The sequence below is a fragment of the Peromyscus eremicus genome, chromosome 8a (genome assembly GCF_949786415.1).
Source record: "Peromyscus eremicus chromosome 8a, PerEre_H2_v1, whole genome shotgun sequence".
Classification (NCBI taxonomy): domain Eukaryota; kingdom Metazoa; phylum Chordata; class Mammalia; order Rodentia; family Cricetidae; genus Peromyscus; species Peromyscus eremicus.
In genome coordinates, this window is record NC_081423.1 from 82,842,306 (window position 1) to 82,855,680 (window position 13,375).

At 43.8% G+C, this 13,375-nt stretch overlaps 1 protein-coding gene across 1 annotated transcript; it reads right to left on the reverse strand.

The window, feature by feature from the left end:
- Window positions 1–2,071: 2,071 nt before the first annotated feature.
- On the reverse strand, window positions 2,072–12,712 carry Klhl11 (kelch like family member 11). The gene is made up of 2 exons (XM_059271777.1): window positions 12,120–12,712; window positions 2,072–3,809 (listed from the first exon to the last, which is right to left on the reverse strand). The coding sequence occupies exons 1-2, from the start codon at window positions 12,662–12,664 to the stop codon at window positions 2,228–2,230; spliced, it is 2,127 nt and encodes a 708-aa protein (XP_059127760.1). The 5' UTR covers window positions 12,665–12,712; the 3' UTR covers window positions 2,072–2,227.
- Between the last annotated feature and the right edge of the window lie 663 nt (window positions 12,713–13,375).

A 13,375-nucleotide genomic window follows, 5' to 3' on the forward strand; every position in this document is an offset into this window, starting at 1 on the left:
GTGCTAACGTCCCCGAAAGGTCCTGCATACAGCCAATTTATATCAAAGACAAACTAGACACCATGAACTACTTACAAAGGAAACTGAACAAGTGGAAAATGAAATTAGTGTGCTAAAGAGCCATCAAGCTCAGCATGGTGAGACATGCCTTTAATTCCAGGCAGAGGCAGGTAGATCTCCATAAGTTCCAGGCCAGCCTGGTCTACATAGAGCACTCCAGGTCAGCCAAACTACATAGAAAGACTTTATCTTAAAAAAACAAACAAACAAACAAAGGTAAAATAACCAGCAAGATTACAGGTTAGATTACATGAAGAGAAAGGGAAAATTTCTGCAATTTGAGATTTGCATTAAAACAAAAACACAAAAGAGAAATAATGATGTTTCTTTGATGATAGGATTCACAAAGAGAACTTGTACAATGCTCCACCAAAATCAGGATTACTCACAAAAGCTTAAGGCTGAGCACTCCAAGACTAAAGTCCTGTACAAGTGAGTTCAGAAACTAAGAACAAATCAGATCCAGATTCCTAAAGAAGAATGGGAAACCAGACATTCCAAGTATCTACAGATGAATGAAAAAATTCAATGTACTGAGCAGGGACTTATTATTACAATTAGTGCAAAAGCAATATGATACCTACACAAGGCTCAAAAGACATTGTAAAGAGAAGAGCTAATCCTCCAATACCATACACAAAAATATGGGCTAAAATCAGCAAACGAAGAATATGCAGACACTAGGAGAGAATGGGACTCAGGGATATACCTAATGCAACTGAGAATTATAGATCTTGAATATGAGAGCTCTAATATAACAGCTCAAGAAAATGCTAATAAATACAAACAATTAGAGGAATGTGAATGTACAGTATCATTGTCACAGAAACTCAACAAAAACAGAAAATCTTTAACAAAGGGTAGAAGCAGCTGCTGTTGAAACAATTCTTGGTCCTTGGAAGCTTATCCCTCAGGATCTATATATGGTCAAAGCCCAGTCTACCTAGTAAGTTCTAGGCCAGCCAAGACTACATAACGAGACCTTGTCTCAAAAAATTAAAAAAACTACTTTAGGGAGAGTAATAAAAATATGTACAGATTAAAAACCTTTTCTGAAAGATAGTCATCAAACTGGTTATATAACACTTCGATAATTTCCTATTAAATGTGTTATGTGAAAACCTTAAAATTTTAAAAGCCAAAACTATGCACTCAGATTTGGTATTTTAGGCTCTAAGTTCCAATAAAAGTCTAGGGCAATCCAGGAAAATATGACAATCAGGGGCTTCTCTTAGCAGTACTTTCTAAACTGTTACTTCCTTGTCAATTTGAAAGCTTTTCTGGTGGAAAGAACTGATGAAGAGCCTATATAATATTCAATGGAATAAAAAATGAACTGAAGGCATCGAGTGTTGATTGTCATGGGCATGATGCATCCTCATCAACACAGTCACAACTCTTCAAAGTGTTTCAAAATGTTTGTTCACTTGCTTTCTCAGTTACACTGAACACTTTTTTCCTTAGAGAAACAAACTTCACCTGTGTAACTTCCTCTCTAGTCCATCAGCTAAATATTAATGCAATGCCTTCCCAATTCTCATCTCAGAATGATGGCTTCAAGTCTATAAGCAGCTGTGGAAGAAACAAAACAAACCAGATGATGTGCCAATCACAAACTTCTCATCAGTCACCCTTTCCAAAGAACAAAAACACCATTTGTAGATAAAACACATACAACAAAATATCAGTGCCAACATTCTGAGATCAATCTTGCTGAAACATTGTGCTTTTCCCTTCAGATCCAGTCTCACTATTGCACATGCCTCCTGCAGATGAGAGCTTAATGCATAAACTGTTATCACTGAAAACAAACAATCCACACAAAATGTAAAGGAATATCAAAGTAAATGTGCAAATTACACTGGTGCTTAAAGTGGAGTTATAGTTGTTGGCAGAAAAAAGGCCAAGTAACTAGACCTGCTTTCTCCCACTTCTCTTTAATAAGATCTTATTTGCTAGCACACAAACTAAGAGACAAGACTGCAAGCTAACAAAAATTAGCACACTAAACTGAGTTTCCTGTTTGTTTTTTAATTAACTTCCTTTATATAGGGTAATAAGTCCAAGTAGAAAATAAGTTATTGACATACTTTTCCAAGTAACAGTCTAAGCATTTCCAGCCTCGTGGAACAGGGAGAACAGTTCCCAGCTGTACGTGTTGGCGAGCTCAGCATTCAATCTGGGAACTTGGCACTCTCCGCATGTTCAGGGCATGCCGGTGTATCTCCTGCATCTGTCTGATGCGGTCCTTCTGCCACATTAAGTTTTGAGGCATAGGGTATCTCTGGGTGCCATGCAAGTACCGGTAGGGGATCCTGACGTGACAAGCGGTGGCCCTACAACGGGGCTGAGGCATGGGAGGAAGGAGCATCCACCTCTTTCTCTCAGCACAGTATCGGTAGGCCTCCTTCCGATACTGTTTGTCAATATCATCGCTGTTTTTCCAGCCTCCAATAATGAAGACATCATCTTTGTAATAGCAAATGGCTGCTCCTTCGATGCTTAGGACTTCTGGAGGCAAGCTTTCAAGGATCTCATCAGATACCTGACCGGCAATTTTTCTTACTGCCTCTTCGTTTTCTAAAGAATAACTCTTGGGACAGCATGATGCTGTCTGATAAAAGTTTGAATTGACCACAGACATCTGGAAAAAACAGTAATTGTCAATAAGTGGTAAGGATTCCACATCTTTCCACTGTCGAGTCTCTGTATCATAGCAAGTAATTACAGCCTTCAATCCATCCTCAGTGTCCCGGTCCACAGGAGTGCGGGCAGCAATGTACACAAACCGGTCTTCAATGGCTAGTGCTTTGACATCTCGAAGAATCTTTGGTGCTGATTCTAAGTTGTGCCATTTATCAAGCTCAGGATTGTAAACAGTCACATCTTTAAAGCCAGGGCTAAAATTGCCATGTCCTCCAATGCTATACAGCTTCCCTTTGACTTCTGTTAGCCCAAAAGAATGCTTTCTTGTCATCAGACTACAAACGTGTTCCCATGTATTCAAATTTGGGTTGTACCTTTCCACAGTTTTAGCAAACCCTGGTTCCATCGAGCCAGCAACATACACATAAGATTCTGTTACTGCAACGGCATGTCCATCAAGGTGATTATGAATGTGGGGCAGATTTACCCATCTGTCCTCATCAACAAAATATCCCACACATTCACTTAAATAGTCTCCTCCTTCTGACACACCTCCAATAACCATGATTACGTCCATGTTTTGTCCATAGCGAGGTAAGAGTGAGACATGGGAAGCGGGATGCTGGAGTGTGCCAGACTGTATATTCTCTGCTCTGAGCGCATGCCTCTCCACTGCATCAGCCACCAGCTTGACGCAAACTTCATTATTGGCCACCAGCCGCTCTGGTTTGACATGCCGTGTAAGGTAGGTGGGTTTCATCTGGGACAACCTGAGCAATTTAAAAAGTTCTTCAAAGTATCTCTCCCTCTCTTCAGCATTTCTCTGAACCCACTTCAAAACCGTTTCAAAAAGAACCTCTTCAGAATCCACGGTAATTTCCAAGTCCGAAAGCCAGTCTCGAATGAGATGGAAAGGTAAAGTATAAAATTCTTCATCCTGAATGACTTTATAGAAATTTCTCCGGATCATATCCGCAGCTTTCAGAGCAAGCTGGCTTAGTGTGTACATGTGGGCTAAGCTATGAATGGCCACACAATTTGAGAGATGAAGTTTTTTCTTCAGAAATTCTCCACAAAATTCTTTTAAACGAATTAATAAGAACCTAGAATCAAGAAAAAGAGAAAAGATTAATTTTGGAATGTACTTATTTTATATGGTTGCATTGTAGGTGTGCCCAAATTATACAAATTGAAATGGTAGGGTTAATCTCATAAGCACAGTAGCCGAAACAGCTCCCCCACTGCCCCAATAAGCAAGTATTATGCTGAGAAGTCTATTTTTCAGGAGGAAGGGTTTGAGATAGGTCTCATTATGCAGATGGCTCAGTGGGTAAAGGCACTTGCCAGAGCAAGCCTAGAGACCCAAGTTCAATCCCTAGAATCCACATAAAGATGAAAGGAGAAAATGTCACAAAGTTGCCCTCTTACTTCCAGGTGTGCACCACACATCATAGACACACAATACATTAAAAAAAAATACATTTACATGCCTGTAATCCTAAGACTCAGGAGACTAAGACAGGAGAATCATAAGGTCAAGGCCTGCCTGGAAAACTTGGTGAGACCCTGTTTCAAAATCTAAGAAAATGAAAACAAGAGTCTGGAGAGATGGCTTAGTGGTTATTTTATTATTTATGTATTTATTTGTTGTTTGTCTGTCCTTGGAACTCGCTTTGTAGACCAGGCTGGCCTCAAACTCACAGAGATCTTCCTGCCTCTGCCTCCTGAGTGCTGGGATTAAAGGTGTGTGCCACCACTGCTGAGCCTTCATTTTATTTTTTAAGATAAGGTCTCACCATATAACTCTGGCTAGCCTGCAACACAGAGATCTTCCTTCCTCTGTCTCCTGAGTGCTGGGATTAAAAACATATACCACTATGCCTAGATTCTATTGTCTATGTCTGGGTATTTTGCCTGTACGTATGTCTATGTATGACATACATGGCTGTTACCCCTAAAAGTCAGAGATGGCACCTATAGACTTGAGTTTGGTTCCCAGCACCCATACTGAGTAGGTCACAACTGTTTAACTCCAGCTGCAAGGGGTCCAATGCCCTCTTCTGGCCTTCTTGGGCACTGCACTCACATGCACATACTGTCACACAGATATACACACATACAATAAGGACAAATGCCAGTCCAAATGCATTTCTGATATTTTTTCTAACCCCTTTGCAGTCACTGGACCTCTTATTTATTTATTTATTTTGGCTTTACTTTTTTTTTTTTTTTTTTTTTTTTTTGAGATTGGGTCTCAAGTAGCCCAGGCTGGTCTCCAACACACTATGTAGCTAAGGATGATCCTTCTGCTTCCACCACCTATGTGCCAGGATCACAGACATGCACTACCACTCCCAGCTTTGGGTTCTTTTTAATTGAGAAAGGTCTTGGTGAAGGGCTTTATCCAGTATGACCACAGAGCCTAAACTAGAGGCAGGCAGGAACTATAACTTCCTGGAGGCTCAGCTTGGCCAGATATCAGAAGAACAGCAGCCTAGGCTGATTCAGAGGTTTTCATCTCTTTGTGCAACCACAGAGAGTAGACTAAGGGCTTTGCCCAAAGTGGTTATCATTAAAGCAAAGAAGACAAGACAAACTCAAATATCTGAAGCCTGGAAATAAAACAAACACATAACAAAAAATCATGTATAGGACAGTCTAGCTAAAAAAAACAAAACAAAACAAAACAAAAAACCCAGAAAAGTGGCTTATAGAACATTGCCCACACACCTAAATTAATTTAAGTTAAAGCAAAACACAACAGTGTTGGCCCAAATCATAAATCTACTAGCACTGAGCCCAAGAGTGGTCAATCTGAGACCATGGTTATAGAAGAGAAAGACCCTTTAACTGAGAAGAACCTTAAACAATCTAAGAATGATGTCATCATAACAGGCCCATTTCCATTCAATAATGGTTTATTACGGTTACTGTGTTTAATAACTATTTAATTACAAATACAGATGAATTAAAACAAGCTCTCTTAACCCTCTTGAAGAAACATTCCCACCTTAGAGATAAAACAAAGACAAGGCCTTCACTCACCACTCTACCCTGTCTTTGTTTTAACTCTAAGGTGGGAATTCTAGAGGACCCCGAACAAGTCTGGGTGCCAGGACCACCTGATTCCCAGGTTACCTCAAGCTCCTATGTTTAGCAGGTAATTCTGAGGCATAGTCCCTTAAGACAGGCTTTGGGAAACATTACTCTATGAAAACAATAGCTATTATACACTAGGCATTGTTACGTAAGGAATACTGTGCTGGACACATCTATTTACATTTATTTATTATAGTACTAGGGATTCAACTCAGGTTGAATGGTAGGCAGGTGCTCTACTATACAACTCCCCCCTCCTGCCTTCTTTTTTTGAAGCAGGATCTAACCTGTGATCCTTCTGCCTCAGCCTCCTGAATAGCTGAGATTATAGTGCTGAGCCTAGAGACTTTATTCATTCTATTATTTCTAATCTAAGTGCCATGCAGGGCTGGATCACAGTTTATGTAGGCACAGAGAAAATGATCCTGCCTCAGAGCTCATTAAATTAAGTTCAATCATTACAGAGCACTTAGAATAGTGCCGGTGAAAGATGGAGAAAAGTTAGAGGTGTTTTTTTTTTGTTTTTTTGTTTTTTTTTTTTTGTATTTTTGAGACAGGGTCTCTCTCTAGGTAGCCCTGGCTGACCCTGAACTCAGAGACAATATATCTCTGACTCCCTAGTGCAAAGATTGAAGGCATGCACCATCATGCCAGCAAGAGTTAGAGTTTTAAGTCACAGACAGACACAAACACAGCTTGATAATAGCTCTCTTCAGTTTCATTTAACAAACTTCCTTCCCAGGACCTGTACACATTCTACCCTATCCTGAGGACCCAGTCTTGTACTTTGAGGAGAGAAGCAATCAGATGGGCAGAGGCTTTATCTTTCTACCAACCAATGTGCCTGTAGTTATACCCTTTATTTTCTTTTCTGCTTTGGCCTACGGTTTTTTGTTTTGAGACAGGGTCTCTATGCAGTCTTGAAGTCAAGACCATCTGCTGTTGCCTCCTGAGTGCTGGGATTAAAGGCATGATCCACCACAGCCAGCATACAATCCTTACTATTTTTTTGGAAAGGGTCTCTCTCAATAATCCAGACTGGCCTAGATCTCCTGCCTCAGCCTCCCAAGTGCTGGAATTACAGGTGTGCCCCACCCAATCTCCAATTTTAGTATGGATTATGGCCTTTCTTATTTCAAAATTCACTCCTGTGTCCATTCGCCTGCTCTTACAGTATAAGTTTCTCCTCTTCCACAGAATCATTTTCTTCAGCACACAAACATATTCCATTTCCTATTTTAGAGTTAACTGAATAGGCACTCTACCTTAAACCCAATCCTTTTGATTTTTTTGTTTGCTTGTTTTGTTTTTCGAGATAGAGTTTCTCTGTGTAACAGTCCTGGCTGTCCAGAGATCCATCTGCCTCTGCCTCCCAAGGTATACTGTTATAGTCCACTAGGTTTCCTAGTGGCTGTACCCAGCAGGACTGCGTAAGAGGTTGATTGGACCACAGGCCTGGATACCAGGTGACTGTAACTAGCAAGGGGGAGGCCTTTTACTCCACCCTTTGGCATTGTTAAAAATAGACCTTTGGAATAAAGTTCTGGGCCCATTTGGATAAGGATCCAGGCCCACCAGAGTCTATCTTGTGTTTTCTCTCCTCTCTATTTCTAACTAAGTTTCTTATCCCTCATTCCTCAAGAGTTCCTGGGGTAAATAAGTGTGGGGGCTGGTCCCCCACAGTGTACACCACCCCCCCCAGCTAAATAGATATATTTTTAAAATAGAGATATTTCCAAACATTGAAATTGACATAAATTTTTATACTGGAACAAGAGCCAGGCATAGTGGACTCCTGTAACCCCAACTCTTTGGAGGCTGAGCTAGAAGAAGCATGAGTTCTAGGCCTGCCTGTGTTACATAGGGAAATCCTATCTCAAAAACAAAAGGGGAGCTGGGTGTGGTGATGCAGGCTTTTAATCCCACCATTTAGGAGGCAGAGGCAGAGGCAGGTGAATCTCTATGAGTTAGAGACAAGCCTGGTCTACAAGGCGAGTCCCAGGACAGCCAGAGCCATTACACAGAATAACCCTGTCATGAACCCCCCCCCAAAACACACACACACACACACACACACACACACACACACACACACACACAAACCAAAACCAAAACCAAAAAAGGAACACACTTTTTTAATCCCAGCACTTGGGAGGCAGTCAGTTGGATCTCTGAGATTTTTTTTTTTTTTTTTTTTTTTTTGATTTTTCGAGACAGGGTTTCTCTGTGTAGCTTTGCACCTTTCCTGGATCTCACTCTGTAGCCCAGGCTGGCCTCGAACTCACAGAGATCCACCTGCCTCTGCCTCCCAAGTGCTGGGATTAAAGGCGTGCGCCACTACCACCCGGCAGATCTCTGAGATTTTAAGGACAGCAAGAACTACATAGGGAGACCCAGTCTAAGCCAAAAAAAAAAAAAAAAAAAAAAAAAAAAAAAAACAAAAAAAAAAACAAAAACAAAAACAAAAAAACACCAAAAAACAAAAAAACAAATGGGTAGGCATTAGATAGATGGAGGGTAGAGATATATGCAGATTGGGGAAATTGTCATATAAATTATAATTGAGTTACTTAAGAGTATATATAAAAATGAATAAGGAGAAAGAGGACAAGCCGGGGATTCTCTACAGTATTGAAGAATCCAATAGAGTGAACTGAACTGATACCATAGAAACCTAAAAAGAGAGTGGAGTCTAGCTATCAAATGATTGACCACTGGGGGTTGGTGATGACACTAAATATTAAACGTATTAAAAATAAAAAATAAATCAATAATAAAAAATAAAACAAATATTTATTTTATGTGTATGGGTGTTTTGCTGAATGTATGTTTTTTACTGCCAACATCAGAAGAACGAGTTGGACCCTCGAACTGAAATTACAGATGGTTGTGAACCACCATATGGGTTCTGGGAATTGACCACAGGTCCTCTGGAAGAGCAGCCATTGTTGTGGGGTTTTTTGTTTGTTTGTTTTGATTTTTCAAGACAGGGTTTCTCTGTGTAGCCTTGGCTGGCCTGGAACTCACAGAGATCCGCCTGCCTCTGCCTCCCAAGTGCTGGGATTAAGGGCGTGCGCCACCACTGCCCGCTTTGCAGCCATTGCTCTTAATGGCTGAGCCGGCTCTCCAGCCCCTGGAAATATCCCTATTTGTGACATTGTTTCCACTTGTGATTTCCTTCAGAACTTGACCGGAGACCCAATGTTCTTCAATCTAACAGTTTACCCAGACATCTTGACCAAGCCTATACTGACCTTCCCCTCAGATCTGCTCTTCTTTATATTTCCTTGATTGATCTCCATCTTTGTTCTAAAATAATTTTTTTTTTTCGAGACAGGGTTTCTCTGTGTACTCTTGGCTGTGTAATTTTTTTTTTTTTTAAAGATTTGTGTGTATGAGTGTTTTGTCTACATGTTTATTTGTGTGCCATGTGTGCCTGATGTCCTTGATGGCCAGAAGATACAAGATCCACTGGAACAGGAGTTACAGATGGTTGTGAACCACCATGTGGACATTGGGAACCAAACCAACCTAGGTCTTCTGCAAGAGCAACAACTGCTCTTAGCCACTGGGCTGTCTCTCTAGCCCCTCGACCTTTATTTTTCCAGACGAGTTCTCTCACTGAACCTCATCCACTGAGCCAGACTGGCTGGCCACTGAACTTCAGGGATCGGCCCATCTCTGCCCTCCCCATCAAGGCTTGGGTTACAGGAATGCACTACCATGCCCAGCTTTTAAAGAACTGAAGCCAAATCCTCATGCTTACAGTGCAGGCATTTTATCCATGGCTGGGCTATCTCTGCAACCTCTACTTCTCCACATCTTTTTTGAGGAGTGAGGAGGTGGAACAAGATCTCATTATAAATCCCTGGCTGGTCTGGATATATGGACCAGGCTGGACTAAAACTCTGCTTGCCTCTGCTTTCCAAGAGTGTTGGGATTAAATTCCCAGCATTTTTCCACACTGTAATAATAATCAGATCTTTCCTTACTAGGGTCAAAAAATTATTCTTCCTTACTCCCATATCAAGTCCACTGGCAATTCATCTCCTCTGCTTCAAAAACCAGATGTCCTGCAGAGATGGCTCAGCAGTCAGAAGCACTGGCTGCTCTTTAGGTTCAGTTCCCAGCACCCACATGCTCTTTCTAGCCTCTTTAGGCACCAAGCACTAACATTGTTTATTTTATGGGTGAACCACAAATAAGATAAATCTCAAAGCATCCACACAGATGTCACCCCTTCTCATTTTAATCCAAGCCTCTACCACTGCTGCAGTGACTTAAGCTAGTCTTTGCTACAGCCCTTGCTGCATTCTCCCCATTATCCTATCCTTTTTCAATACAGAATTTATCAAATAAAACAGCATCATTCCCACTGACCTCTAATTCTAAAAAGTTCAGCTCTGCCGGGGCAGTGGTGGTGCACTTTTAATCCCAGAACTTGGGTGGCAGAGTCTGGTCTACAGAGCTAGTTCTAGGACAGCCAAGAAACCCTGTCTCAAAAAACAAATGTAAGTTCAGCTCCTTTCACAGGCCCATAAGGCTGTAGTTGTCAACCTGTGGGTCACAACCTCTTGGGTTGAACAACCCTTTCATAGGGGGTCTCATATCAGATAACCTGCATATTAGATATTTACATTACGATTCATAACACTAGCAAAATTACAGTTGTGAAATAGCAACGAAAATAATGTTATGGTTGGGGTCACCACAACAGGAGGAACTGTATTAAAGGGTTGCAGCGTTAGGAAGGTTGAGAACCACTGCCCTAAGGGCTCCATCCTCACCACTACTCGAATGTTTTTGATCCTTTCAACTGCCTCCCCTCCATCTAGCTATATGACCCTGCTGTTCTCTATCTCTCTACCTGGGGGTTTTGCACTGTCAATCTCTACCTGAAGCACACTACCTTGCCGCCTACACCCCTTTATTATGTCTTCTAAACTTTCTCTATCCACCCAGTTTAAAAATAGCTCCTCTAGGGGGCTGGTGAGATGGCTCAGCGGTTAAGAGCACTGGCTGTTCTTCCAGAGGTCCTGAGTTCAATTCCCAGCAACCACATGGTGGCTCACAACCATCTGTAATGAGATCTGATGCCCTCTTCTGGCGTGCAGGCATACATGCAGGCAGAACATTGTATACATAATAAATAAATAAATATTAAAAAAAAAATAGCTCCTCTAAGTTGGCCATAGTAGCGCACTCCTTTAATCCCAGCACTCAGAGGCAGAGGCAAGTGATTTCTGAGTTCAAGGCCAGCCTGGTCTACATAGTGCATTCCAGGACAGCCAGAGCAACATAGTGAGCCCCTATCTCAAAAAAAAGGTCCTCTCCATCACTCTCCATCAGGGCCTATAATGCACAGCTCCATATTAAATTTTGCATCACAAACTTTAATAATCATTCAATAGGCTATATAGTCATTGTTAAACAACATGAGTTCGATAAGGAAAGGGATTTTCATGTGTTTTGATCACATAAAAATCAGTGTCTGGTGCATACCTCTGGTCAATAGGTATGTTAAAGGATTTGTAACAGTACTAAAAACAGCATCCACCTGCCTCCAAACCGACCTCTGGGGCATCTTTTCTGGCTCCCTACAATCCATTTTCCACAATAGCTGAGAAAACCTTTTGAAATATTTAAATCAGTCCATCTCTCTACCCAGCTTCTCATCCATCACACTCGGTAAAATCCAAACCTTTTTCCAATGCATCTCAATCACCATCCTCCCCTTCACCCAGCAGATCCAGACTCACTGGATTCTTTTAAAGACCTTTCTCAGCTGGGTGTGGCGGCGCCCAGACGGATCTCTGTGAGTTCGAGGCCAGCTTGGTCTACAGAGTGAGTTCCAGGACAGCCAGGGCTAACCAGAGAAACCTTGTCTCGAAAAACAACCAACAAAAAGGAAACAAACAAGACCAAAAACCAAAGACGGTTCCCTAAGCCAAGCTAGACCCTGACTGAGGGCCTTTGGAAGCCTGTAATGTGCACCCATTCCCCTTTGCACTGCCTATTTCTCTTGCGGTTTTCCGAGGTCGGTCGGTTTAAATGTCATCTCCTCCGTTCCGCAGCTAGCCTTTCACCGTTTTCTCATGTCGTCATCACAGGAGTCACACGCTACACACAGCCTTTCACCGCCTTTATCCCTACACCTGGGATCTGCGCTCCCGGAGGCGAGGTGCACAAGCCAGCCAGCCTCTCAGAGGCCTCCTCGGCGCCAGGCGCGGTGGCTGTCCCGCCGCGGGCACAGTGAGGGACCCGGCTCCACAGACACGTCTCCCCCCAACCCTCGCTCGCCCCTCATCGTCTACCTGTCTGCCAGTTCCAGCACCTCGTGGACGCTGCCGGTGCTCACTCGGATGCGCCCAGTGTACATGTACTCGATAACGGCTTCCACCGTGTCAGGTTCTGGTCCCGGCTCCGAGCTCCACTTGCGCATCTCCACCCGGCCCGAGCGCGACTCGGAAAACTGGCCTGATAGCAAGGGCGTGAAGTACTCGGTGGCGGCGGCCAGCACCGAGCGGTGGGCACGGAACTCGCGACCTCCGGCCCCCCCGAAGCACAGGGTGATGTCGCAGAACAGGCCCTGACGCCGCTGCTCGTTCTGCCGCCAGGACAACTCGGAGCAGTGAGTGCTGCACTCGAAGTCCTCGGCCTCTGGGCCCGGATCGCCCCCGCTCGCCTCCATGGCGGAGATCCCGGGCCCGGACCCGAAGTCCACCGTGCCACTGCCTCGGACCTCGGCGGCCAGGCCCGCGGAACTGGCGGCGGCAGTCTCCATGCTCTCCATCTCCAGCACCTGAAGAGATGCAGCCGCGGCCGCAGCCGCCGCCGCCGCCGCCACCGCCGCCGCCATCTTGACGCCGCCGCAGCGGGCCCCTGAGCTTCCGAACGGTGCGGCAACTCCGGAGCGACACCGAGGCATTCTGGGATTAAATAGTGCGCGCGGGGCGGAGCTGCGCCTGCGCACTCCCGCCGCGCTGGAGCCGCCTAGTAAGGCAAGCGCAGGACTCGCTGCCGGAAAAAGATGAGGTCCGCCTGTTTCCCTCCCGTAGGGTTGCCGGCGGTGCGTGTTTTGTTGAATTTTCTACTTTAAATTGCTTCGGAGTGTATCCTCACCACCACACGTACACACAAAAACTTTTTGTTTTTGAACTCGCCCTGTGAACCAGGCTGGCCTGGAACTCACAGAGATCCAGCTGCCTCTACCTCTGCCTCGGCTGGGATTAAAGTCGTGTGCCAGCATGCCCAACTTATATATATGTTGAAAAACGGCTTTGGCCGGGCGGTAGTGGCGCAGCCTTTATTCCCAGAACGGAGGAGGCAGAAGCAGGCGGATCTCTGAGTTTGAGGCCAGCCAGATCTACAGAGTGAGTTCCAGGACAGCCAAGGCTGTTATACCCTGAGACCCTGTCTCGAAAAACAAAAACAAACAAATGGCTTTGGAGAAAAAAGGATTTTAATTTTATTCTTATCAAAGTGTCTGTGTTTATTCACCTGTGTGTGCCGGTGCCCACAGAGGACAGAAGAAGGTGCTGGGTCCTCCGGATCTGGAGTTACAGGCAGT